The 24,471-nt window shown below is 46.3% G+C and overlaps 1 protein-coding gene across 9 annotated transcripts in view; it reads left to right on the top strand.

Moving 5' to 3' along the window:
* The first annotated feature begins 1,147 nt into the window (after positions 1–1,147).
* The window catches only part of Lratd2 (LRAT domain containing 2), a 74,163-nt gene continuing 50,839 nt past the window's right edge, over positions 1,148–24,471 (top strand). For 2 of the 9 annotated variants that reach the window (XR_007347205.1, XR_007347204.1), the window contains exons 1-2: positions 15,345–15,723; positions 16,250–17,482. Coding sequence is in view for 6 of the 9 variants with exons in the window: in XM_048802116.1 (XP_048658073.1) it covers positions 16,346–17,278 (933 nt within the window). In the remaining 3 variants the exon portion in view is untranslated. Of the gene's footprint in view, positions 2,399–14,548; positions 15,015–15,299; positions 15,724–15,853; positions 16,052–16,249; positions 20,659–24,471 lie in introns of those variants that run through there. The other 7 variants (XM_048802116.1, XR_007347203.1, XM_048802117.1 and 4 more) reach the window with 7 other exon arrangements.

Here is a 24,471-nt window from a genome sequence, read left to right as displayed (position 1 = left end):
CTGCAGCCCTGCCTAGCCTAAGGGGTCAGGCTGTGTCACATTCCTCAGCAATTTACCTGCTATCTGCAGGAGAAAAACAGGCCTGAAATAATGTTGATAAGAAGAACCCAAGTTACCCTGAAGGGGAGGCTTTTGTGATTCTTTTAACAAATCAGATCCTGGAACTCAAGGAGATAAAGAAAATTCCTCCTAAACATAAAATATGTAAGAATTTGTGGTTAAGAATCCAATTAGAACTGGTCAGCATGGGCCCAATGACCTACAGTTGTCATGACAGTGCAGACTTGAAAGTCTGAGGTCATCCTGCTGTCAGCCAAAAGTGAAGAAGTGGACCCGAATGGGACTCTGGAAACTTCTCTGGACTCTCCAATAAAACTGGAGTGCAGGAGAGGCACCCCGTACCTCCCCTCTCTGAGAGGACCCACTCTTCCTTGAGAACGTCCCCTTTCCCCTTTCTCCCTTCTAATAAACTCATTGCCTGCTACTCTTCATAGGTCTGAAATCTTCCTGATTGGTCACAAGATTCAGGGTTTGGGGGGCTCTTTGCACTGCTTCAGTTTCCGGGAAGGCCAGGCCCTGCAACAGGGGTTCCGGAAATCAGGTGTGATAAGAAATGAGGGAAACAGAACACCTAGCTACCTGCCATTGACCACAGAGAGAGCAGAGCCAGGTCAGGTGGCTTCGACTGTGGAACCAAGGACAAGTGTGGCCTGCAATGGGGACCTACGTCTCCTGGGTCTCCTGCATGTTTTCTCTTCTTGTTGGGCCACTGAGTTCCTCAAGGCCATCACTGTGTTGCTCCAGAATTTTCCAAATACCATCACTAGTGCTATGGCCACATTTCTGAGCTTGCACATGCACAAGGATACAAAAGTCCCCCTGTACCCAGGCTAGTTCCTCTACCTTTAACACTGGGGCCCCAGCATGACCTCTTGATAGAGTCTCTGAGATATAGGCCTCGGGGATCGTTTGTCAAGCCAGCTCCCAGCAACAGGGCAAAGGACCTGTCCCAATGTCTACAGATAGGAGCTTACATCACAGCACGAAATTTGTTTGCCCTTATCTCAGCACACAAGAACAAAGTACCCAGCACTTGTTATCAATCCCGCGGCTTTCTGTTCATGGGTAGGTTTCCATATAAATCTCCAGCCAATGCTCCTAGGCTGGTGGCTCACTTTTGCTTGCTGCCTTTTCCTGGCTGCAGGCTTGGGGGATCATCAGTCTCTCTGGTGGTCACACTGGCTTTCATCTGCGGTGACAGAAGGAGAAGGGAGAAAGAAGCCAGCCTCACTGCTGCCACAGAACCCCCTCCAGCCAGGCATGCCTCCTCTCCCAGCTGAACTGCAGTGGTTCCAGCTCCCAGAAGGACCAAACACCAGAAGAGCTCTGCCTGAGAGCCTGGAAAACCTGCACCTGGCACCTCGGAGGGTCTCTGGTGGACTCACCTGTACAGAATGCTGGGTGCAAGCAGATGATCCCAGGCCCCAGAGGAACCTGTCCAAGCGGGTTTTCAATGGCACCAGGAGCCCCAGCACTAAATGATGAAGATTTGTCAAAGGAGACAGAAGCCTTCCATCAGGATAACAGATGACATAACCATGAAACTCAACATCGTTGGCTGGCTACCAAGACCTCAAAGACAACAAGAATGGCCGAGGGAAGATGAACATTTAAAACAAAATCAACAACAACAATAGCCAGGGAGCCCCTTCTATGCACGAGCAAGGACAATGCCCTCAACTTCCTTGGACCCCCCCACCCATGCATTACCTTGGAGTTCACTCTAGCCCAGAGAGGTGAATCCTGTTAAAACCAGGGACTAAAGCACAGAGAGGCCAAGTGATTTGCCTGAGATTACACAAAAATAAAAAGAAAGTGCTGGATTAAAACAAGCGGCAGGCTTCAGAGACTGAGTCGCTAACTTGGTACTTTCCAGGTACTAACGCATACCACAGTCACGTGGATGTCTTGTTAAATGGCTGTTGTCTTATTAAAGTTCTATTTCAGCAGGTCAGGTAAATCCTGCATTTTTTTTTATAAGTTCCCAGGAGAGACCCATGCTGCTAACTGGAGGACCCAGAAGCAAGTCACTCAGCCCCTCTGAGGTTCCATTGTGGAGATGAAGCCCCCCAGTGTCCATTTACTGATGGCAATTCAGAAGAAATGATGTAACCTAGTGAAGTCCTTAGCCCAACATCCAGAACAATCACCAGCAATGAAGAACAGATACTGTCACTACCATTCAGGGGAGAACTGCAAGGAAAAGTCCACATCAGGTATTTACTGACTCTTAGTATCTTTGAGAATGAGGCCCTGACACTCTGCTAGGCACTGAGAAGGCAAGAGACCATTCTGCTTTCTACAAAGTTGGATGAATTTCCTCTTCAGCTCAGAACAGGTAGAGCCTGATTTCTCTTCTATCTATAACTGCAGTTAAATTTTAATCCTAACAGATCGGCAGAATAATGCCCCAAGGCACTGCAAGATGCCTGATCATGGAGCAAAAAATGTAATTATTTTTATTCTACTCCAGAAACTTACGCAGATGTGTGAACTAACACAGTTTGAAAAGATTTTCAATAACAAAGGATGCAACCAGGCAGGTTTTACTCAACCTCCAGTTAAACAGAAATCTAGTTAAGTAGAGACCTTCAGAGGGGAGTTTTCCAAATTAATCTCTGTTAGATTCTGCCTGAAAGTTATCCACATAATGACTGAGGAAGCCAGAGCCCCTGGGACTTGTGGACAATGGAAGGAAACAGGCCAAAGATGCTTTGGTAATTGTTGATCTAGTCCCTGGCAATTTGCACAGGAATTTTTAAAGCATTAGGTGAAGGGAATTTGCCTGGTAGAAATGGGAATGTTTTTGACCTTGCCAAACTGGCAGAAAGAATTCTTCATGCTCAGGTTGGTGCTGTGTTTAAGTGTCAGCAGGGATGCAGCGATTGGGTCCTGCACATTGAAATCCAATTTATTTCTCTTTGTTGGCATGCCCCCAAAGCTCTAATGACTCAGATCCTCCCTGGTAATAAATTCATTTGTCAAATTAGTCAAGATCTTCAGGTTATCCCCCATCCCTTGGCACCCTGGGCAATCCTTATATAGAAAGTTCAGGTTCCAATACCCTGTGGGGCCATCCTCTATGGGGCTGCTTCTGAAATCTATAGGGGCATGCTATAGTCTAAGCAACTCAGCTGGAGCCCTTGGTCAACTGCTCTATACCCCACTTAGAGGAGAAGGAAGAGGAAAAAGAAATGCATTGGCTTTGTTAATGGTGGTATTTTGCCTCACCTGGAAGCTCCTTCTGTGGTCTGTGCAAATAGCAGGATGAAAACTATTGAAGTAGAAGGGCACCTTGTGCAGCATGGCCTTAGACTCCAATCTGCCTGGGTCTACATTCCATTGGTTGTTGGAGTTTCCAGCTCTGGCATATTAGCATTCTCCAGAGAAACTAAACCAGTAAATGATGGATGGATAGATAGATAGATAGATAGATAGGTAGGTAGATAAACAGACAGACAGACAGACAGTAAGTAAATGAGAAGGGATTTATTAGGAGAATATGCTCACAAGTTATGTAGACTGAGAAGTCTCACGAAAAGTTGTCTACCAGCTGAAGATCTTGGGATGCTGGTGGCATAGTCCAGTTCAAGTCCAAAAGCTTCAGCACCAGAGCAGTTGATGGTGCAACTCTCAGCCTGAGAATTCAAGGGGCCACTAGTGTTTGTCCTGGAGCCCAAAGGCCAGAGAACCTGGAGTTCTGCTGTCTGAGGTGGAAGAGTGTCCCAGCGCAAGAAGGGGGTTGGGGGGAATCAACTTTCGCTGCTTCCTTTGTGCCATCTGGCCCCCAGCTCATTAGATGGTGCCTGTACCCATCGATTGTCCCCACTTGATCCACTGTCACACTGTCTCCTCTGGAAACAACCTCGCAGCCACACTCAGAAGTAACTGGTAACTGTTTTACCACCTTCCCAGGTTTCTTAATCTAGTCAGGTCTACACCTAAAATCAGCCATCCCAGATGGTGATGAGTCCAGTATGGAGGTCCACTTTACCCTGCTATAGAATAGGTAGGCGCATCATAACACCCTGTGAGGTGGCAGGGAGGGTTTGCCAGGTGACAAAGTGCCTGTCATAAAGTAAGTCCTGGTGCCACCTCAGAGACAAAACTTCATCTTCTTGCTGGTTCAAAGCTATGAATGGAGTGATTAGAGCCACTCCAATTTGCAAAAGGTAAGTACGCAGCTCTTCTACTTAACTTGTAGCTCTGTCTCTAAACATTCTGTTTGGTATCCCCAGTTACTTTCCAGGCCCTTAAGACGAAGGCCAAACTCTATGCACTCATGAATCCATTACTTTAAAAATGCTTACTGGACACCCAGGAAGTGCTATTGGTGTGAGGGGATGTGAGCTTCTATAGGGGGGAACCCATCTTAGTCAACTCACCCACGGAGCAAGAGGCATGGCAGAAAGCAAGTGACCAGTAAGGACCCCTGGAACTGGATGGCCAGGCTCAGCTGGGCTGCAGTGTCCAGAGGGACACACTCAGCTTTTGTCACAGGGCCCAGGGCCAGGTCCTGTCCTTTAACCAAAGGCAAGTCCTGGACATGCACCCTGAGAACTCCACCTATCCTTCACTATGCCCATCAAGCCCCGCTCCGGATGCAAACTTAGAAAAACCCTCTCTTGACATCTGTTCTACTTAATAGGCCCTTATTATCTTCTTCTTCTCAGGGTTTTCTTTTCTTTTCTTTTCTTTTTTTCCTATTTCTTCTTTGACCTACACTTGATCAGCTTTCTCCTGGTACCACTCAACACCTTGGTTTCACAAACCTGACCAATACTGAAAATGATTTTCTGAAGACGCTGTTCTCTTAAACCCCAGAATAAGACAGGCTGGCTCATCTGAACAGATTCATTTATTCTGCACGTATTCATTAAGTACTTACTGGGCAGAGGTCATTACACAGGGTCCAAGAGTGACCTGGGAAAGCCAGGGCTCCTACAGGGACCAGGAATGAGGATAAATAAGGAAGTAAGGTCACTGTTGTGGAAGTGTTGTGCAGGAGACACCCCAAGGCCCAGGGAAGAATGAGGGGGAGAACTAATTGGCTGGCAAAGGCCTCTGGAGGACTTAAGCTGAAAGCATAAGGAATGCAAAGAATTCAGCTTTGGGAATAACAGGATGGGAGCCCTCCAGGTCCAGGAAATAGTCACCTCAAGGTCTGCAGCAACCTTGAGCTTCCTGTGGTCAGGAAGCCAAGGCCTGGGGCAGGGTGGGCCAATGGGAACCAGCAGGGGGTGAGGTGGGAAGCCTGGTGAAGAACAGGCCTCGGCACTGAGCCCTGGGCTCCAAGGGGATGACTTCATTGTTCAGAGAAACTGGGGTAAAAGGGACTAGGCTCTACCCATTAGTGTCTGGACCAGGTGGGTGGCCAGAAGTTACTCCCACCTGGCATTGCCTGCTGTCTGCTATGTCTCTGTTTTCTCCTTTGAAAAGTGAGGAAACTGAGAATCATGCCGACATTGCAGGTGAGGATTGCATGAGAGACTGATTGCATGCCCAGCTCTCAGAATGCTGCTGGATAGGATGAGCACTCAACAAGCATTAGCTGCTACTATTGAACCTGGATTCTGTTGAAGCATGTCCATAAATAAAGGTAGCCACATGCTGCCCAGAAAGCTGCTTTCAGTTGACAGGGAGCGGACAATGAGAATGTGCCCAATATTGCACTAGGGTGAGTGCCCAGCCCTGAGACTGTCAGCGTCATTCACCTCCATATCACTGGGGATTTCTCCCTCACAGGACCAACTCTCAGGTTTGTGCAGGGGCTGCCTGTTTTATTTAGAAGCTGCACAAGACACTTCATACCTGGAGGCCTCTTCCACCCTCTTTCCACTGCTCATTAAAAGTGATGTCCTTAGAGCGAGACATACATTCTTTAGATGTTGTTATGAACTGAAAGTCCATCTCCTCCCCAATCGGCATGGTGGTTCCTACCTCCAATGTGATGGCATTGGAGATAGGGCCCTGGGGAGGTGATAAGTTTTGAGGGTGGAACCCACATGAATGGGGTTACTGTTCTTAGACAACAGTCCCAGAGAGCTCTTCTGTCCTCTTTCTGCCATACGAGGTACAACCAGAAGGTGGCAGTCTGCAACCCAAAAGATGGCCCTCACTAGGATCCAACCAGCCTGGTGCCCTGATCTCTGCCTTCCAAACTTTAGAACTTGAGAAATGAACGTCTGTTGTTTATAAAACCACCTTGTCTATTTTTCATTGTTATAACAGCATGAACTAAGACAGGTGTTTTAGGACCTCTGAGACTTGTTGATGCATTCTGCATATCTTTGCTCTTATAGGAAAGACAAGGTCACTGAGCTTTTGCCCTCAAGAGTCCAAGAGGAAATGCACTTGAAGACAGAGACCAAGGTGGAATGCAAATAGCTAGCAGAGTGAGTGTCATCCAATAGAAATATGGTGCAGCCCAACGTGCCAGCTACCGCACATGCAATTTAAGTTTTTACAGCGGCCACATTGAGAAAAGTAAAAAAGAAACAGTATGATATTAATTTTAATAATATTCTCCATTTGACACAATAAGTCGTAATTCAGAGTGAATTTTTGTATTTATGATACAAAACAGTTCTGACTAGTGACATTTCAGATGTTCCACAGCCACATGTGACAGTGGCTACCGCATGGGACAGCATAGTGTTGTATTTTCTGATGAACTTAGCCTTATTACCTGGGCCCAATTTCTTAACCCTCTGAGACTCAACTGCCTAGACTATAGTGTCTGGCGTATTACAAGTATTTAGTAAGTTTTAAAATTAATTTCCTTACTTGTAAATTGAGAATAATTCTTTATCAATAAGACCTGTGAAGATGAGGAGAAACAACCTACAAAAACCCTTTCACTTTTTCACCTAACTAAAATTTATTGAGCCTAGCATGTGCCAAGCACTATTGATGGAGCTGAGGATACCCTAGTGAACAAAACAAGGATCCCTGACTTCATAGAGCTTCTATCCTGGGAAAGACGATAAATAAAAATAAATTAGTAAAATATACAGAATACTAAAAGATGATAAATTAATAGAATATGTGATAAGTATTAGAAAAGGAAAGAGGATGTATTGGTCCATTTTCCATTGCTGTAACAAAATACCTGAGACTGGATACTTATTTTTTTTTTTTTTAAAAAGGAGGATTATTTATCTCACAGTTTCAGAGGTCCAAAACCATGGCTTCAGCTTCTCGTCAGCTCTGGTGAAAGGCTCATGATTGAGGGTGTCACTGTTACCGCTGTTGACAGCTCTGGTGAAAGGCTCATGATTGAGGGTGTCACTGTTACCGCTGTTGACCGGTGACGAGTCCTTGCTTCCCCAATGTTGAAGAATAACACCAAAGAAGCACGCCGAGGCAAGGTCAGAGTAGAAATTAGAAGTTTATTAAAGGACAGCAGAAAAGACTTCTCCCGGAGGAAGAAGGGGACCCAAGAGGTGGAATCCGTGGAAGGGATGTTGTCTCCCCTTTTTATAGTTCTTTCAGTGATGGAATGTAGGTGGGAAGGACCGAGGGGTGGGACACAGGTGGGCCAAAGAAGTAATCTGGTCAGGAAGGACTTCTGAGTCAGCACCTTTTTGCTGGGGGCTGTTCATTAACATTTCTTTGAGGTGGACTTTGGCCTAGGGCCTTTTCTGGACTTCCGTGAGTTGTCCTGTGTTTTCCCGGAGTCATTCTCCGCATGGTCTCCATTTTAGATTTCACTCGATATTAGACCCGATTTATCTAACTACACTGACTACCTAACTTTAAATCTGGCTTCATCACAATAATGGAAGTATCTGAGAAAGGGACGACATGGCAGGAGAGGAAACCAGAGANCTAGCATGTGCCAAGCACTATTGATGGAGCTGAGGATACCCTAGTGAACAAAACAAGGATCCCTGACTTCATAGAGCTTCTATCCTGGGAAAGACGATAAATAAAAATAAATTAGTAAAATATACAGAATACTAAAAGATGATAAATTAATAGAATATGTGATAAGTATTAGAAAAGGAAAGAGGATGTATTGGTCCATTTTCCATTGCTGTAACAAAATACCTGAGACTGGATACTTATTTTTTTTTTTTTTAAAAAGGAGGATTATTTATCTCACAGTTTCAGAGGTCCAAAACCATGGCTTCAGCTTCTCGTCAGCTCTGGTGAAAGGCTCATGATTGAGGGTGTCACTGTTACCGCTGTTGACCGGTGACGAGTCCTTGCTTCCCCAATGTTGAAGAATAACACCAAAGAAGCACGCCGAGGCAAGGTCAGAGTAGAAATTAGAAGTTTATTAAAGGACAGCAGAAAAGACTTCTCCCGGAGGAAGAAGGGGACCCAAGAGGTGGAATCCGTGGAAGGGATGTTGTCTCCCCTTTTTATAGTTCTTTCAGTGATGGAATGTAGGTGGGAAGGACCGAGGGGTGGGACACAGGTGGGCCAAAGAAGTAATCTGGTCAGGAAGGACTTCTGAGTCAGCACCTTTTTGCTGGGGGCTGTTCATTAACATTTCTTTGAGGTGGACTTTGGCCTAGGGCCTTTTCTGGACTTCCGTGAGTTGTCCTGTGTTTTCCCGGAGTCATTCTCCGCATGGTCTCCATTTTAGATTTCACTCGATATTAGACCCGATTTATCTAACTACACTGACTACCTAACTTTAAATCTGGCTTCATCACAATAATGGAAGTATCTGAGAAAGGGACGACATGGCAGGAGAGGAAACCAGAGAAGAGTTGACAGGTCAGGCTCACTCATTTATAACAACTCTCTTTGGAACTAACCAGATCCCAGAACTGCCTTAAACCCTTCTGAGGTGCTGTGCCCCCAATGGCCTAACCAACTCCCAGTAGGCCCCACCTCTTAAAGGCCCCAACACCACACTGAAGACCAAGCCTCTAATACAGGAATCTTTCAGGGACAAACCATATCCAAATCATTGCAGGGGTTAAGGAGTATGTATGGGAGGACAATTTCAAGTGAAGTGGCCAGAGCAGGCTTAGCAGGAAGCTGACATCTGAGTTGACTTAAAGGGACATGCCATGAAGGTACCTGGAAGGAGGTGTTCCAGGTAGGAGGAACAGTAAGTGCTGGAATTCTGGGCAAGCAATATGCCTGCCCTGGTATGCCACGGGGAAAGGGCCAGAACAAAGAACCAGTGTGTCTGGAGGTATGAGTGACAAGGACATCAGAGACAGAAAGGTGAGGGCAGGTCAGGCAGGGCCTTGGAGTCCATAGGAACTCTGGCCCTCTCCAAAGGAGATGATGAGTTTCGGGAGGGCTTGGAGCAGAGGAGCAGCCTGGCTTGACTCAGAATCCACAGGATCCCCAGGGCTGCTCTGTTGTAAATGGACTGGAGTGTTGTGAATGACCCACGGGGATCCCTTGGCCCCTGGCCTAGAAATGGGGGAAAGAAGATGGATTGACCAACTAGGTTTGCTGAGCCCTCCTCTACCGAGTGCTGGGTAGAGGTCCCCCAAGCCTGGGCTGCAGAAAGCCATGCTGAACCAAGGGTGGCTTCTCTCTCGTCAGAGCTCCTCTTTCCCGGAAGCATGAAAAATGCCCAGGGAAAGAACAGGAGGTCGGGTTTGCTCTGCCGCAGATTCTCTCATTATTGACAGCCTTGTCTGAATATCTCATCCTCCCTTTCTCACACAAGAAGTGCAGAATAAGATTCTTAGAATTCAGATTTTTTTTAAAAATCCCTACGTTTGGATTTGCAGATATGCCAATATTTGGATTTGTAAAGCTGTAATTTAAGCCAGTCTCTCCCCTGGAACTGCCTGGCGAAATGCATCTTTCATGAGTCTCCTGCAGGAGCCCAGCTACAAGCTCAGACTCCTGAGCACAAATCAAACCTGGGCTCAACATTAACAATACAAAGGCAGAGGCCTCCAGAAACAGCAGGCCTCCAGGAAGGACAGACTCCATGGGTGTAGCCGCCTCCAGGAAAGGTTTCAAGCTTCCTCATAAAAAACCTGGCTCCAGGATCAATGCCTGGAGAGCTGAGGGCTGGAGGTGGGCTACAGCCCAAGCCCCTTCTCCAGGCCCCTCCTCATTATCCCTGCCCACCTGACAGACCAGCTCTGTCTGGCCCAACCTGCTCTGGTGACCTGAGCAAAAACAGTGCAGAAGACAAGGAGAAAGGCCTCATCCAGCAATCTTTATGCCTCCCTCCTTAGTCTGAAGGTCAAATAATAATTGGGCCAAAGTGTACCACTCCTTTGATTATCCCACGTAGGTGGGATGGGAGGGTCAAGCAAAGTAGCCTCAGGCCAGGAGCTCTCAAAGGTGGAAAAGATTCAGCCCTTACCTGGTGAGGAGCCCAATGTAAAAACAACCACCAAAAAAGAATGAAAGACAGAAACAGGTTGTGACATATGCAACATGTGTGCTCTCTTTTACTGGATGACTGTGTCTGCCTGGACAATGGGGTCTGTTTGAGAGTAAGGACACAGACACCCAATTCTCCTCACTCTCCTCCCTTCTCCCTGCTCTAACCCAGGGCCATTCCCAGCTCAGCCCTCGGATCCACAGCCCTTGGCTCAGAAAGGGCCAGGTCAGGAAGGCACCTGGCCAGGGAGGCCAATTGTCCCAGTTTGCCCAAGCCATGAAGCTCTCAGTGCTGAAGCCAAGAAAGTCCCAGGCAAACCAGGACATGTTGGTCACTCGTACTGCCAGTTTTTTGACTGAGCAAACAAACACATATGCTGGTGATCCTCGAGGCTGCTTGACACAGTATTCTAAACAGACTTGGAGCCAGACACATTTGGATTTGAATCTAGCTGCTTCCTTTACAATGAGCAAGAGTCCCATATTGACCTCCCTTGGACTTTGACTTCCTTTCCTCAAAAAATTTTTAATTTGTTCTTTTTAGTTACGCATGATAGTAGAATGTATTTTGACGTATTACACATACAGGGAGTGTGACATTCTTATCTGTGAAATGCCACAGGATTAGTATGGAGACTGAGGAAGAAGATGCCCACAACAGATGGTCATCCTTTCACTTCTCAAACTAGAATCATCATCTGGCTTTCACTGTGGGGTGTAAGTTGTGTCTGGCTTCTATGCAGCCGTCAGGATCGACAAGGTACTTCCTAGCTGGGGGTCCACAGTGAGGCAAAGAGGATCACTAGCCCTCCCTCAGAGGCCCAGCGAACAGGATGCTGGACAAGGTCATCTGGTTTCTTTCTTACTGCTCACCATTTAAGGTTCTAGCAATTAATAACGGGCCAAAATCAATCTGAGAGTTTTCCAGTGTAAGGGAGGCAGAGGACCCTATTTCTCAGCCAACTCCATGGGCCGGGTGCTGCTGCCATGGACCTGGGGCCCAGACTGGAGAGAGGGAGAGTTCCAGACTGCCTAGTCAGCTCTGCTGTCCCTCCTGCTCCTGTTTCGTACAATCTTTGAGCAGACCATTCACTCCAGTGAAGACCTCCACTCCCCCTGTAACACAGGGGTCCAGGCCTTGTCAGGTAGGAACCTCTGTTCTCAATTATTCCCCACCCATCTGAACAGGAATACCATGAGGGTGACTAACTGGCATTAAACTGGGCTTGTTTCTATTGAGTGTCTCCTCCAAGGAGGGGTGTGGAATGTGGCACTTAGGTCACTGCTGGGGGACAGAGCTGCAAGAGGGCAGAACATTCAAATCCAACAAGCATTTCTATATGTCAAGGCTGCTGTGGGGGACAGCACTCTCACAGGCTGTCCCTTGCTCACCAGGCTCCTTCTGCCTGTCCTCTCCACGACATGGCCCTTGGTGGCACCTGCTTCCTTTCTTTCTCCCGTGGTCCATTTTCCACAGGGCAGCCAGCAGAATGCCTTGCCTTCCAAAGGCTTGCCTGCCTCTTCACCTGTGTCCCCTAGAACAGTCGCTCTCACTGCTGTGCTCCTCACAACCTACCATATATTTTCCTTTTCCCTAAAAATCCTCAATCCTCCCTCTCTGGTCTTTGCTCTTGGTCTTCCTTCTGGAGAGAATGCCAAAGCCAGCCCTTCCCATCCATCCATTCTCAGTTCAGATTCTACTTCCTTAGGAGTACTCCCTGAAAATCTTATCCAAAGTAGGCCCCCTCTCATCACTTTCTCCTTAGTGACACTTACTCAATCCCATGACCCTATTATTCTTTTCCATAGCCTGCTCTCTGACATTCTTACCTATCATTTGCTTGGTCCCATCACCACGTAAATGCCATAAGAACAGGGACTTTGTCGGCCATGTCCATGGCTGTCTCCCTGGAGCCCAGTGAAACTAGACACTCAAATATTTGTTAAATATTTTGTAATCTGCTTGTCTCTCTTTAAACCAAGGGGTTACAAGCATTGGCCTGGAAGCAAAGCAGACCTGTGGTGACCTTCCCACTTACCAGTTGGGAGAAGCCACAGATTCTCTAGATTTTATTCTTCTTTATAAAAGAATCAAGAGTTCTCTCAATGGCAGCTATCATTAATCTTAGAGTTGCACTTCCCCACCAGGCCAGGACCCCTGATGGCAGGCACTTTATCCATCATTTATCTCTGTATCCATATGCCTTGAGAGTCAGCTCACCTCCTCAGCTTGCTCTACTTCCCCTCTCCCAGGACGTGACACGGTATCCTAAAGAGTCTCTGTATCCGACAACTCTGAGTTCCATTCTATGGGTACAGGAATTATCTACAAAGCTTAGTAAGCTATTGTAAAACACATAGCACAGAGAATAAGACTAGTAGGAGATAATAAATAATAATAATAATAATACCAAGTGTATCCAAAAATATATTTTGAATTAAATTCTCTCTAGAAGAGATATTTAAAATATATGAATTAGAGAATAGTACTAAGTAGTATATGATCAGGTGCTGAATTACCTATCATCAAGTGATAAAATGTGAGGTGGCCACGCAAGGGACCCAGGTAGGCAAGGAGAGTGGAGAACACATCTCTCAAAGCAACTGTCACTCAGTGCCAGCTCTTTGTGGATCATGGGCCTGATGGGCTCACAGCCTCAGATTTATCAGGTAAAGCTAGAAATCTGAATTCTTTTCATAAGTTCTCTCAAGTTTTCAAATTGCTGACAACACACTTAAAATGTATTAAACAATAACTGAGATGTGCAAAGCATGTCTGGGGAGCCATTTTATAACCTCTGACCTCGGGCTCAAGGTGACTGGATGGAGAGTGAGTCCCAGGTGGTCATTAATATATGAATCTATCAGACCCTGGTTATCAAAAGGCATCATCTCTTCATTTACTCACTGACTATCTTATAAAACCAGAGAGCAATTATTTTTCAGTACTGGAGGCTGAATCCATGTTGTGTGTATATGTGTGGGAGGGGGACTCAGCTACATCTCCACTATCTTCTTATTTTGAGGCAGGGTTTTGCAAAGCTACCCATGCTGGCTTTGAACTTACTATTCTCCTGTCTCAGCCTCTTGAGTTGCTAGGACTACAGGTGTGCACCACTACTTCTTTCCTCCCAGCCATATCAGGCAGTAATTCTTCTCCATGGCCAAGAATTTCCCTCAACCATCCATCAAACATTTATTGAATAACTGATAAGTGTAGGTGTCTTCCTTCTGAAACTTTATACTGGTCAGTTCTAGAAATTAACAACTACTGTGCACCTGAATAGATAGCCTTGAGAAATTAGGAGAGGCAGCTAGACAACTAGGCCTAGTTACCTCAAGCATTAGATCTGATTCAGAGCTTTGGCAGCAGACTGTCATTCAAGGGTATCCTTCTATGAATTTTCAGATCCTGGTCAACCCACTCAGTGCCACCTGGGGGCAACGTGGCCTACCACATCTGCCATAGCAGAGGTTCCCAGTCTGACAGACATGAGATGATTAGCCCTTGTCTCAGTCTAACTCTTCCCTATAAAATGGGTAGCTACACACACTCAATGGTAGTTAGCAACAGCCCCAGAGCATGTGTTATTTAAAAGCCCAGAGGAGTGTCACCCAGTTACATGTGTCTGAGGCCAGTCTGAAAATATTTCAATTGAATCTGCACATGCAGTACACAGAAGCTTCATTTTGGTCTAGCTTATGCTGTGATCTTAGACTTGCTGAAGGACTAACTTCCATCACAGCTCTGACAATATTGATTGTTCTGGCTTAAAGGTACATAAGTAGATTGATTTTTTTATTCTCTCAAACTAAAAAGGATCACAGTAGTAGTATATTTCTGTTTCCAGGGATTGGTATACATGCTGAATAAATAATAGCATTACTTGGAAAAATTTAGTTAGAAGAAACAATGATGGAAAACAGGGTATAGGTCTTATGTTGCATTCTTAGAAATTAGTTTTGGGGGCTTCCTAAACTTGTCCATTGTAAACAAAGCCCACAATTCTCAACCCCAGTCTAGGCCCATTATTTCAAATAAATAAATAAATACCCCCCCCCCCCCACACACACACACTTTGGTAGCCTACATCTTAGGTACAAGAAATGAAGCCAGCAGGGGGTAAAATGTCCTCTGTGGTGGAGGTTAATAAGCAATACTCCTGTCACTTCCTTCTCAAAGTCAGCAGGAAGGAAATATATCCACCAGGGGCCTTTGCTAATTTGTTTCTAATTCAAGGACAATTAGGCAATTCCTACATCCCCCACCCTCAAGAAAAGCTGCGATGACTACATGACTCTTCTCAGGATTCAACAAACTGGTAACTCTCTAGAAACAACAGAGGTTATGAAATGAACTTTGTATAACTTCGAGGGACACGTAATAAACAGCGCACCGGTTTCAGATGCCAGCCAGTAACTGCCTTCATTCTGTTTTACACCGTTTCCTTTCTCTGAATTGTTTTCTACCCCAAAGTTCAAACTACTTGTACTGGAAATGCCTCTGAGCTGAAGAGCTTCTCCAGTCGTGCCAGTAAAGACTCTGTTCCTATGATCTTGAGGTCGAGAAATAACGTTCTGGACAAGGAAAGAAATAAGCAAAAGCCCTGGTGACTCTGCTCCTTCCTCTCCAGGTACTGAGAAAGAAGAAATGAAAGGGAAAAGAAGCAACACTAACGCTCCTTCTCGTCCTCATTTCTAGACTGGCAGGTGGCTTTTGCCTTTCAACTTCTTAGAGCACCAAGGGGCCTGGGCATGGGGCCGGCCCCAGTTAGAGGGTTGCGTATTTATCAGCGGGATTTAAACCGCTCAGGAGGGGGCGTGGCCCGGGCGGAGCCCCGTGGCCCGGGTGGGCGGGGCGGGAGTGGGGATCCCGGCGGCTCAGCACCGTGTGGGAAAGACCTGAGCTCTGGAGCTAGCGCCTGTCTCTTTAAATGCCACGGGCTGCACTCCCGCCCGGGAGCCCGGAGCCGGATCTACAATCCGTCCCTCCCGCTCCGGCGCTTGTTGCTCCCGCGGCACGAGCGGGAGCTACCGCCGCCGGGAAGCGAGGCTGCCTCCTTCTCCTCGCGCCCCACGTCCCTCGAGAGCTGGCTGAGCGCGGGCAGCAGGGCCTGCGGGAGGGAGGGGGCGCGGTGTGAACAGGAATTGCCCCCCACCTTCAAGTCTTGGGGCGCCACGCAGCCGCGGGAAGACATGCTTCTCTACCCCCTGCCCAGCGTCGCTGCCGCCGGTGCTGGGCGAGGAGGGACTGCGGAGCCCACACCCGCAAACTCGTCCTAGAAGTCTCGGGGTGCGGTAGGGGGCCCCTCCCAATTTCCCTCGGCTTCCACCTCCCTGCGGGTGAGTTAGCTGGTAACCCGAAGCCGAAGCCGTGGGCGGGCGAGCGCGGGGGAGGGGAAAGGCGCCCGAGGAGGAAGCGCCGCAGGTGAGCCAGGTGGGGAGGCTCACCTGCCCGGGCCGCGCTGCGGAATCCTCGCTTGTTCCCCGGGGAGGAAGGCGTTGAGGGACGTCTCCGGGGCCAGTTAGGGCCTGCAGTGGGAGTGGGAGTTGGAAAGGGGAGATTGGAGTAAAGTTTCTATTTCCTTCTTCCCTCCTGCCTGGGCTTGGCAGGTAGGGCGCGGGCGGAAGCGGCAAGAGCCACTGATGCAATGGCTTTTGCCCCGACCAGGTGAATGCTGGTGGCGGGGGAGAGCTGGAGTTGCCTTATCTCTTGTTATCTCGACCTTAGAGGGGGAGAAAGGCGCGCTACGATCGAGACTCTCCTAAAATGGCCCCAGGTGCTCGGTCTCCTCTCTTCTCTTAACAAAATGTCCTTTACTTGGAGGGACTCTTACAGATATGGCTTTCTTGCTTTCTCTTCCAACAGGTGGCCGCAGCCCCTGTCCGGGGACCTGTGCCAATGACCCTAGTGGCGGTTTCGCTTTCTCCCCTCGCGGCGGTGTGAACGTGTGTCCACAGCGTGATGGGCAACCAGGTGGAGAAACTGACCCACCTAAGTTACAAGGAAGTTCCAACGGCCGACCCTACTGGTGTGGACCGGGACGACGGTCCCCGCATCGGTGTCTCTTATATCTTTTCCAATGACGACGAGGACGTGGAGCCACAGCCACCGCCCCAAGGGCCAGATGGCGGTGGTTTGCCTGACTGTGGGGAGCGGCCGCCGCTACCCCCGCCGCAGCCTTACGACCCGCGGCTACACGAGGTAGAGTGCTCAGTGTTCTATCGCGACGAGTGCATCTACCAGAAAAGCTTTGCGCCGGGCTCGGCGGCGCTGAGCACTTACACACCGGAGAACCTGCTCAACAAGTGCAATCCAGGCGACCTGGTGGAGTTTGTGTCTCAGGCGCAGTACCCGCACTGGGCGGTATACGTGGGCAACTTCCAGGTGGTCCACCTGCACCGGCTGGAGGTGAGCAACAGCTTTCTGACTGACGCGAGCCAGGGCCGACGCGGCCGTGTGGTCAACGATCTGTACCGCTACAAGCCTCTGAGCCCCAGTACCGTGGTGCGCAACGCGCTGGCGCACGTGGGCGCCAAGGAGCGCGAGCTCAGCTGGCGCAACTCAGAGAGCTTTGCCGCCTGGTGCCGCTATGGCAAGCGCGAGTTCAAGATCGGCGGCGAGCTGCGCATTGGCAAGCAGCCCTACCGCTTGCAGATTCAGCTCTCGGCTCAGCGCAGCCACACGCTGGAGTTCCAGAGCCTGGAGGACTTGATCATGGAGAAGCGGCGTAACGACCAGATCGGACGCGCGGCGGTACTGCAGGAGCTCGCCATGCACCTGCACCCAGCGGAGCCGGACGAGGGCGACAGCGATGCGGCGCGGACTACGCCGCCTCCCAGGCCCACCCCTTCACCAGGCTTGGAGGGGGAGGATGGAGAGGCAGTGGCACACTGACGGGCGAGTGGAGGGCAGCGCTGCAAAAGGGAGCTATTTGCAGTAGCTGCTGCCCCTTTTCATCTCCTCCTCCTCCCTTCCTCCCTCCTTCCTCTGCCGCCACTTGGGCCCCACTGGGATTCCTGGGCCCTTTGGAAAATGGAGAGTTGGAGAAATACGCAGCCGGCTGTGAACAGGGAAGGAGGAAGGGAACAGAGGGAGCAGGTAGGAGTACTTTTGAGTGGATAGTATTTCCTTCCAGGCCCCCTCAGGCTTGTCTTCCTTTCTGTTGTGGGATGAACTGAACGATAAGACTTGCTTAATCTGGGTTCAGAATCGACCCTTAAACACGCAAGGTTGGAGAAAAGTTCAGAGTACCTATCAGAGCCCTGCGATTGCCTCTGCTTCCCCGTCTACACTGAGCTCAGAGCATGCCTGGTACAAAGGCCAGAGGGGGGTTGGGGAGGCGCCACCATGGCCAGTGCCTAGAGCTGCTTTTCATCTTCCCCCGCTGAGCTGTGAGTGGGATCCAGAAGGCTGGTGTGATTTATTTTATGGGATTCCTGGGGCGCTAGGCTGGTGAAACCATGACGTGGTCTGTGACCATCAGACCAAAACCAAGCAGCCCCCTATTAAGTGTAACAAATAGTTGAACAAACTACCTCCCTTCTCCATCCTCAAGTAATTCGTCTTCCGGAGCTTAGTCTCTTGCTCCACCCGCCCCTTTCCAGGTTACAAGTAAATCATTGTCAAGGGCCAGTCAGGGGAAGGATTCAATTAAGGTTCAGTTCTGCGCCTTTGTTTTTCTGCCTGCTGTTGTAGGCACTTAGAGCTGCAGTTATTTGTTAGCAAAGGAGAGAATAGCCCTTTGTGTCTGTGATCTAATTAAACCTGCTTTTGCTGGTCCACAGGTCACAGATGGGGTTGGCTTATGCCACCCCATAAAGTATCCACTAGGGAAGCAGCTGAACGGTGCTGCCCTGGCAAGAATTAGTTAATTTCCTCTTTGACTTCCTTCCTGCCCTTTCAAAAATAGCTTTGGTGGTGATCCTGTGATTTTTCTTCCATTTTAAAAAATTTTCCTCTCACTGGCCCATCTCCCTCACCTTCTCTCCTGTTCTGCTGCTGGTGGTAAAATCTTGGGCTTGAGACCTGTTTCATTAGGAGGATACATATTTTGCCAGCCACACTTGATGCATTTTAATTCAAGGGGCAAAGTCTTATTAATACTGCAACAGTCTCCTTGTTGCTTGGAGAGCACCCCTTCAGAGCCTTTGCAGTTAAGAGGGGTGACCTCCATTGCAGATGCCACCTGGTGTAGTTAGCACAGAATCTGATGACAGCCCCTAAAACATAAGTTGGTAGCTATGGCACCTGGTAGTGGCAGCCTAACAGCTGGAATAGAGCCCTACTTGAGTAATCCACAACCACCTTTTCATCCTTGGGCTTTTTGCTTGGAGAGCTCTAAATCAAGGCAGTGAGACTTAAGGATTTTCTTGTCTGCTTCCTTTTTTTCAGACATAGAAGTTGAGGCCATAATTTTTAAATGCCCAGATCTTCTTATATCCCACCATGAAACCTTTCTGTCATAGGGCATTAGCTGTGCTCCTAATTTAACAATGATCACCAAACAGGTCCTGTTCCTTTGATTGTTAAAAGTGAACCACACTCTAGCCCTGCTGGACTTTGAAGGAAAACCAGTCTCCCTTGGAAATGGAGGTCTAGTTTTCATGTTTAATACTCACAGCTTTGCATTCATATTCTCTCGCTCATGGAAGAGCAGTACAAGTTAAAATTGGGTGAAGACATTTAGGAGAATTTATATCTAACAGATGGGAGGACCACTGTCCAGGTGGTAGGAAATAAAAGAAAAAGTTGTCACTGCCCCACAACTCTGGGCTAGAGAACACCCCCTCCACCTCCGTCTGCTGGTCACACTGAGTGTAGCAGTGAGTGTGTTTTGTTCAAAATGAGATGCCTTGAAAGTCTCAACTTGAAGGAAAAGCGCCTATAAAACCCACTGAGCTACTGTGTGCTCAGTTAAGGAGCAGACCACTCCAAGAAGAGGCTTTTGATAATGGCTTGAAAATGGACTAGAATAGGAAATAGATCTGTGCCAGATGATCCTTCCTGGAACTAGTGTCAGTGTTTCTGCGGGGCACCAGAGATGCTAAACGTGTAATACTTAGGAATAGGGGATTCCACTGGAAATTTTTTTAGGCGTATAATGCTTAAAGAAAAGCCACAACCAACTGGTGAAGGCTCCAAGAAAGAGGGTCAGATCAACTCTTGGTTCTTAAGATGGCAGTGTTGTGGAGAAGTGATTCTTTTTTTTTTAATGCCCTGGCAATGGCTACATCTGGCACTTTAGAAAAAAAAAAAATATATATATATATATATAATAATTTTTGTTTCTCCTTAGGAATAAGACTTTAAAACTATTTTGTACTGTGAATTACGGATGCTCTTTGAAGGAAAGAAATATCGATTCCAATATTCCTCAGAAGCTCTGGCAGGGATAAGCAGGACATCGACTGGAACGTAGGCTAAATGAAACCAGACAAATTCTATTTTCTTACCTGAGCAAATATTTTATTGAGACTGCTTATGTGTGTCAAAGAAGCCCACAACTTCAGCTACACAACTTTTTATATTAAAAGAACTCATAGTTTTTGTAGCTTTTATTCCACATTTAATTTAAAATGACTTTGTAGCACTAAAATGCCTAGCAGAAGACTTTATTCCAGACCTTTAAGAAAATTTTTAGTTTTTATGAGGAAAAACACTTCAGTGGTTATACTTCTTGTGTCCCTGGTGCTTCGGGCCCTAATAGCACCATTGGACCACATGACAACCACATGGAACATATTTTTTGGAAGCAAAACTTTTAATTTTATATGACATATGCTATGGAGAGCTAAGAAAATTTAAGGACTATTTGTTTTGTTTTGTTTTGTTTTCCTTAACATTGAGATTCACTGTGTTGAAGACTCTTGATATTATGTGCTTGTCTAACCATTTTTTACAAATTAGAATACAATCTTGTGTGATCACAGTCGTAAGATTTGTTTGGAAAGTTAGATTTTACTTGTGAATTTTTTTTTTTTTTTTTTTTTTTAATCAGGATAACTCTTAACTTGACTGGTTTATTCAATTTTTCATTATGTTGTTTTGTTCTTGTGAGCCATGGAGAATTACACTAACAGGATGAACTTCTTATGCATTTTATTTCCCAGTAAACTGTATAAACCTTATTTTTTGTTGAAGGTTTTATGTTAAATCAATGTTATGTTCTTATACCACTTCTTGAGAAGGAAGTTCCAATTTGAAATTGTATCATTTCCTTCAAAATGAAGGGCAGTGCTTAGTTAAATAAAAGATTGATGATATCTTTTAAGCCATTTCCTCTTCACTCTGTCTTATTAAAATAAAACCCATCAAGTTCTTTTGAAAAATGCTTGAGGTTTTCTAATAAGCCATCTATTAGGGAACACTGAATTCATATGTTTTTCCACTTGTATATTGTACTATTTTCTGATATTTTTGATCCAAGCTCAAGCTATTGAGCTTACTATAGTTTCTCAGAATGTTAATATGTATCATCTTTGCATTGCTTAGTAAACATTTTGATGAATTCATTTAGTGACTCAAAACCTTGCATTTATGGTGTGAGAATTAATCACCCATTGCTTTTAAGCTATCGGTCATGAAAAACATCTTATAAACATAAATTCTCAATACACATTGATTTTCAGAATCAATGCAAAAATTGCTGGAAACCATGTTCTCATTGTGGAGTCTACACCAAGAAGTTATGCTGTTCAGTAACCCATGTTGTGTCATGGGTAGGTGGTTTGAGTGCCAGTTAAAAGGAGCATGCTCACCACATGATTTGATTACAGCAATGGGCAGATGTGATCACATGGTGCTGTCGGCATGATAAGCAGCAATGCAGTTGCCAGCAGTTGGTAGGGGGAAGATGTGGAACCCCAGAGGCCTTAGCACACCCTATGCCAGTGGCTGAAGCCACCATAATCCCAAGAGTTTTCAAATACCTGGGCTTTGTCAACAAGCTTCTATAAGGATCTTAAATAAGGAAGTTGAATGCTGAAGGTTATAGGAAACTCGAGCAGTAATGAAGTAATTTTGAAAGCCCCGGTGTGGGAGTCTAATTTGTCATTGGCCTCATTGCGGAAGCAGAGGAAGGAGAACCTAAGAAGACTGTGCATTTATTCTTGGGTGGTTTTGGTGGAGACTGCTGTGCCTATTTTTTCTAAGGGGACTGAGCTTGCTTAATGTAGGAAAATGATATGTTCCAAAGCATTTAAAAGGGTCTGAAAAATGAACAGACCCACAATATGTGCAGAGGGCTTTTCCTTTTACTGAATTTACCAGGAAAACTGCCTATTAAACAAATACAGCAATTTTATCTGTAGAATAAATGCAAAAGCTGGCTTGTTTCTGCATCTGCTCTTGCAATAAGTATGACAGGTGGGTGGATGCTGAGCCCCAACCTAGTATCCATCTGAAATAACATCAGATTCTCCAAGGAAGAGTGATATTAAGAATAGTCCAGCATAGCAGTGGGATATGGGTGCCGGAGTGAACTATGAGCGTATGCAGAGGCTGAGGCAAGGGAAAGTTTTTGAAGATAAAAATGAGAAGGATCACATCAGATATTTTTAAATAATCCTTGGCCACAATGATTAACAAGAAGAGTGGTGTCGGTCAGGTTGAACTGGCAATAGCCAGGCAGGTGTCCTTGTAGAATTACTTTTTGTCCAAGGTCACGATGGACTCTGCAAGCTAGTGGTTCCAGCAGAGTCTTTTGCAATAGTTATATCAAGCAATCACATGTAAGGACCCTTCCTTCATAACCTCCCTATTTCATTTATCCATCAATTTTTGGTATTAGGGATTGAACCCAGGGGCACTGTACCACTGAGTTATACCCTTAAATACTTTAAATTTTTTTTTTTTTTTTTTTTTTTCCGATTCTCAAATCTCAGCCTCCTAAGTGGCTAAAATTATAGGCATGTACCACCATGCCTGGCCCAGCTTCATTTTTTAAAAAAACATTTCTGAAATTCTAACAACTTTCTCATTTTTTTTTCACACTAGGAACTAGAACATAGAGGTTTTAATTTTTTTTTTTTTTTTTTTTTTTTAGAAGTGATCCTGCCCCTGAGCTTGTTTCTAAGGAAAGAAAAATCAGCTGGGCACAGTGGCACACACCTGTAATCCCAGCAGCTCAGGAGGCTGAGACAGGAGGATTGTGAGTTCAAAGCCAACTTCAGCGATTTAGCAAGGCCCTGAGCAACTCAGTAAGACCCTGTCTCTAAATAAAATATCAAAAGGGCTGGGGATGTGGCTCAGTGGTAAGTGCCCCTGAGTTCAATCCCCAGTACCCCCCCCCCAAAAAAAAAACCAACTTCACTCTCATATTTAGTACAGATTATAATAAATGGAGGCCCTGTTAAGTGCTGATGAATAGGTATACAAATAAAGCAGATGTGTGTGTAAGTTTAATTGGAGTTTGAAAACTGGTGGTAGATGAGCACGTGGAGTGTGTAGTCCTATTGAAATCAGACCAGAGACATGCAGGGAGAGGCAACTGGTGATGAGGGAGAAAATGATATCACTAATATTCACTCAGTACTTAACTGGGAGGCTCCTCAATTCCCAGGGCCTAATATGCAAAGATGGACTAGATCCCTAGTTTCTGTCTTTATGTCATTTCCATTCTAATCACTAATCACCAAAAAGAAATTCACAAGAAGGTATTCAGTTATCTCCCGGGTGAGATAGATGCAATGGAGGAAATATGCAAGGTGTGTGGGAGAGGATTTCTCTAATGGTGAGTCAGAGGAGCCTACCCTGAGGTTGTAGTATTTATGTGGAGTCTTGGGAAGGTAGAGGAGAAAGCCAGTTGCTTTGGAATGGTCTCTGATTACATTAAGCAAGGGAGGAAGTCTGGGGAGGAAATCTATGAAGCTCAAGTGCTCCCCAGATGCTTTTGCTTTAGCTACTGGTGCTCATTCATCTCTCCCCTGGGCTTCCTTGCACAACCTGTCCAGCTTGTTTCATGTGTCTTCAATGCTTAACAAAGAAGCAGGCAGAAACCATCACTAGAATTTGAGTGAATGCATTTGGGGTTGAGCTTTGCTTGACTTGGAGGTTCCTAGATATCTCAAGGTTGTTGTGACAGTGATTTGAAGGGGATGAACACAGCAGTGGTTTTCAGGATGCATTAAACAGGGACAGCTGGGAAGGACTCTGTCCTCTCTGCCCTGAGCACTGCTGGTTGTCCTGCTAATGCTTTTTTGGCTTGAAGTTACCAACCAGGTTAGGAGGTGGAGTGAGAGTTCAGGCCTTTGCCCAACACAGGTGAGTGGACAGGTGGCATTAGCAGACTGGATGGGAAGAGCATTAAAACAGCAAGAGCTTTTACAGCCTTGAAACTGTAATTGGTGATTCAGCTGGCAAGCCACTGCTGTCATACAGTGTGCAGTGCCGGGTCAAGTGTGGCCACCATCATCATCTGTATGGTGCTGGGGATTGAACCCAGGTTCTTGTGCACACAAGGCAAGCATTCTACTAATTGAGCTATACCTCCAGCCCTCAAAAGCCTTTTTTTTTGCCATCAGGGTGATGCTCACCTGTAATCCCAGTGATTCCAGGGGCTGAGGCAGAAGATTGCAAGTTCAAGGCCAGCCTCAGGGACTTAGGGAGACACCGTCTCAAAATAAAATAAAAAAGGACTGGATGTGTAGCTCATTGGTAGAGCACCGCTGGGTTCAATCTCCACACACAAACACAGAAATACCCTATCTAAATAAAGATACTGTCTAGGAGAGGGAGATTTTCCCTTTGGTCTTGCAGACTTTCTTACCTAGCTACAAGAAATTGGTAAAATATGAAAGAGATGATTCTCATTTCTGTGTTACCTGACCTCCAACTGTTGTTTAGCAGGTGTCATAGTGTTTGAAATGTTTGTCGAGCCTTGATCTTTCGTAGATGAACCATTACCTTTGTTTGCACATTTTATTATGTTTACTCATTAATCCAATACCTATTTACTGAGAATGTTTAAGGCACTAGGTGCTAGATGGTCCCGGAAGGATAAGAAAGGATTTTACAGTGATGACATTAACAGGTAGGATGTCCCCTTGCCCATACTGTTCTGTTTTAGTCATAATCTCAGACTTTCTGGA

Source organism: Marmota marmota, unplaced genomic scaffold (assembly GCF_001458135.2).
Source record: "Marmota marmota marmota unplaced genomic scaffold, marMar, whole genome shotgun sequence".
Lineage (NCBI taxonomy): Eukaryota > Metazoa > Chordata > Mammalia > Rodentia > Sciuridae > Marmota > Marmota marmota.
Note: the sequence above shows the minus strand (reverse complement) of the source record. Positions and strands in the feature narration are given on the sequence as shown.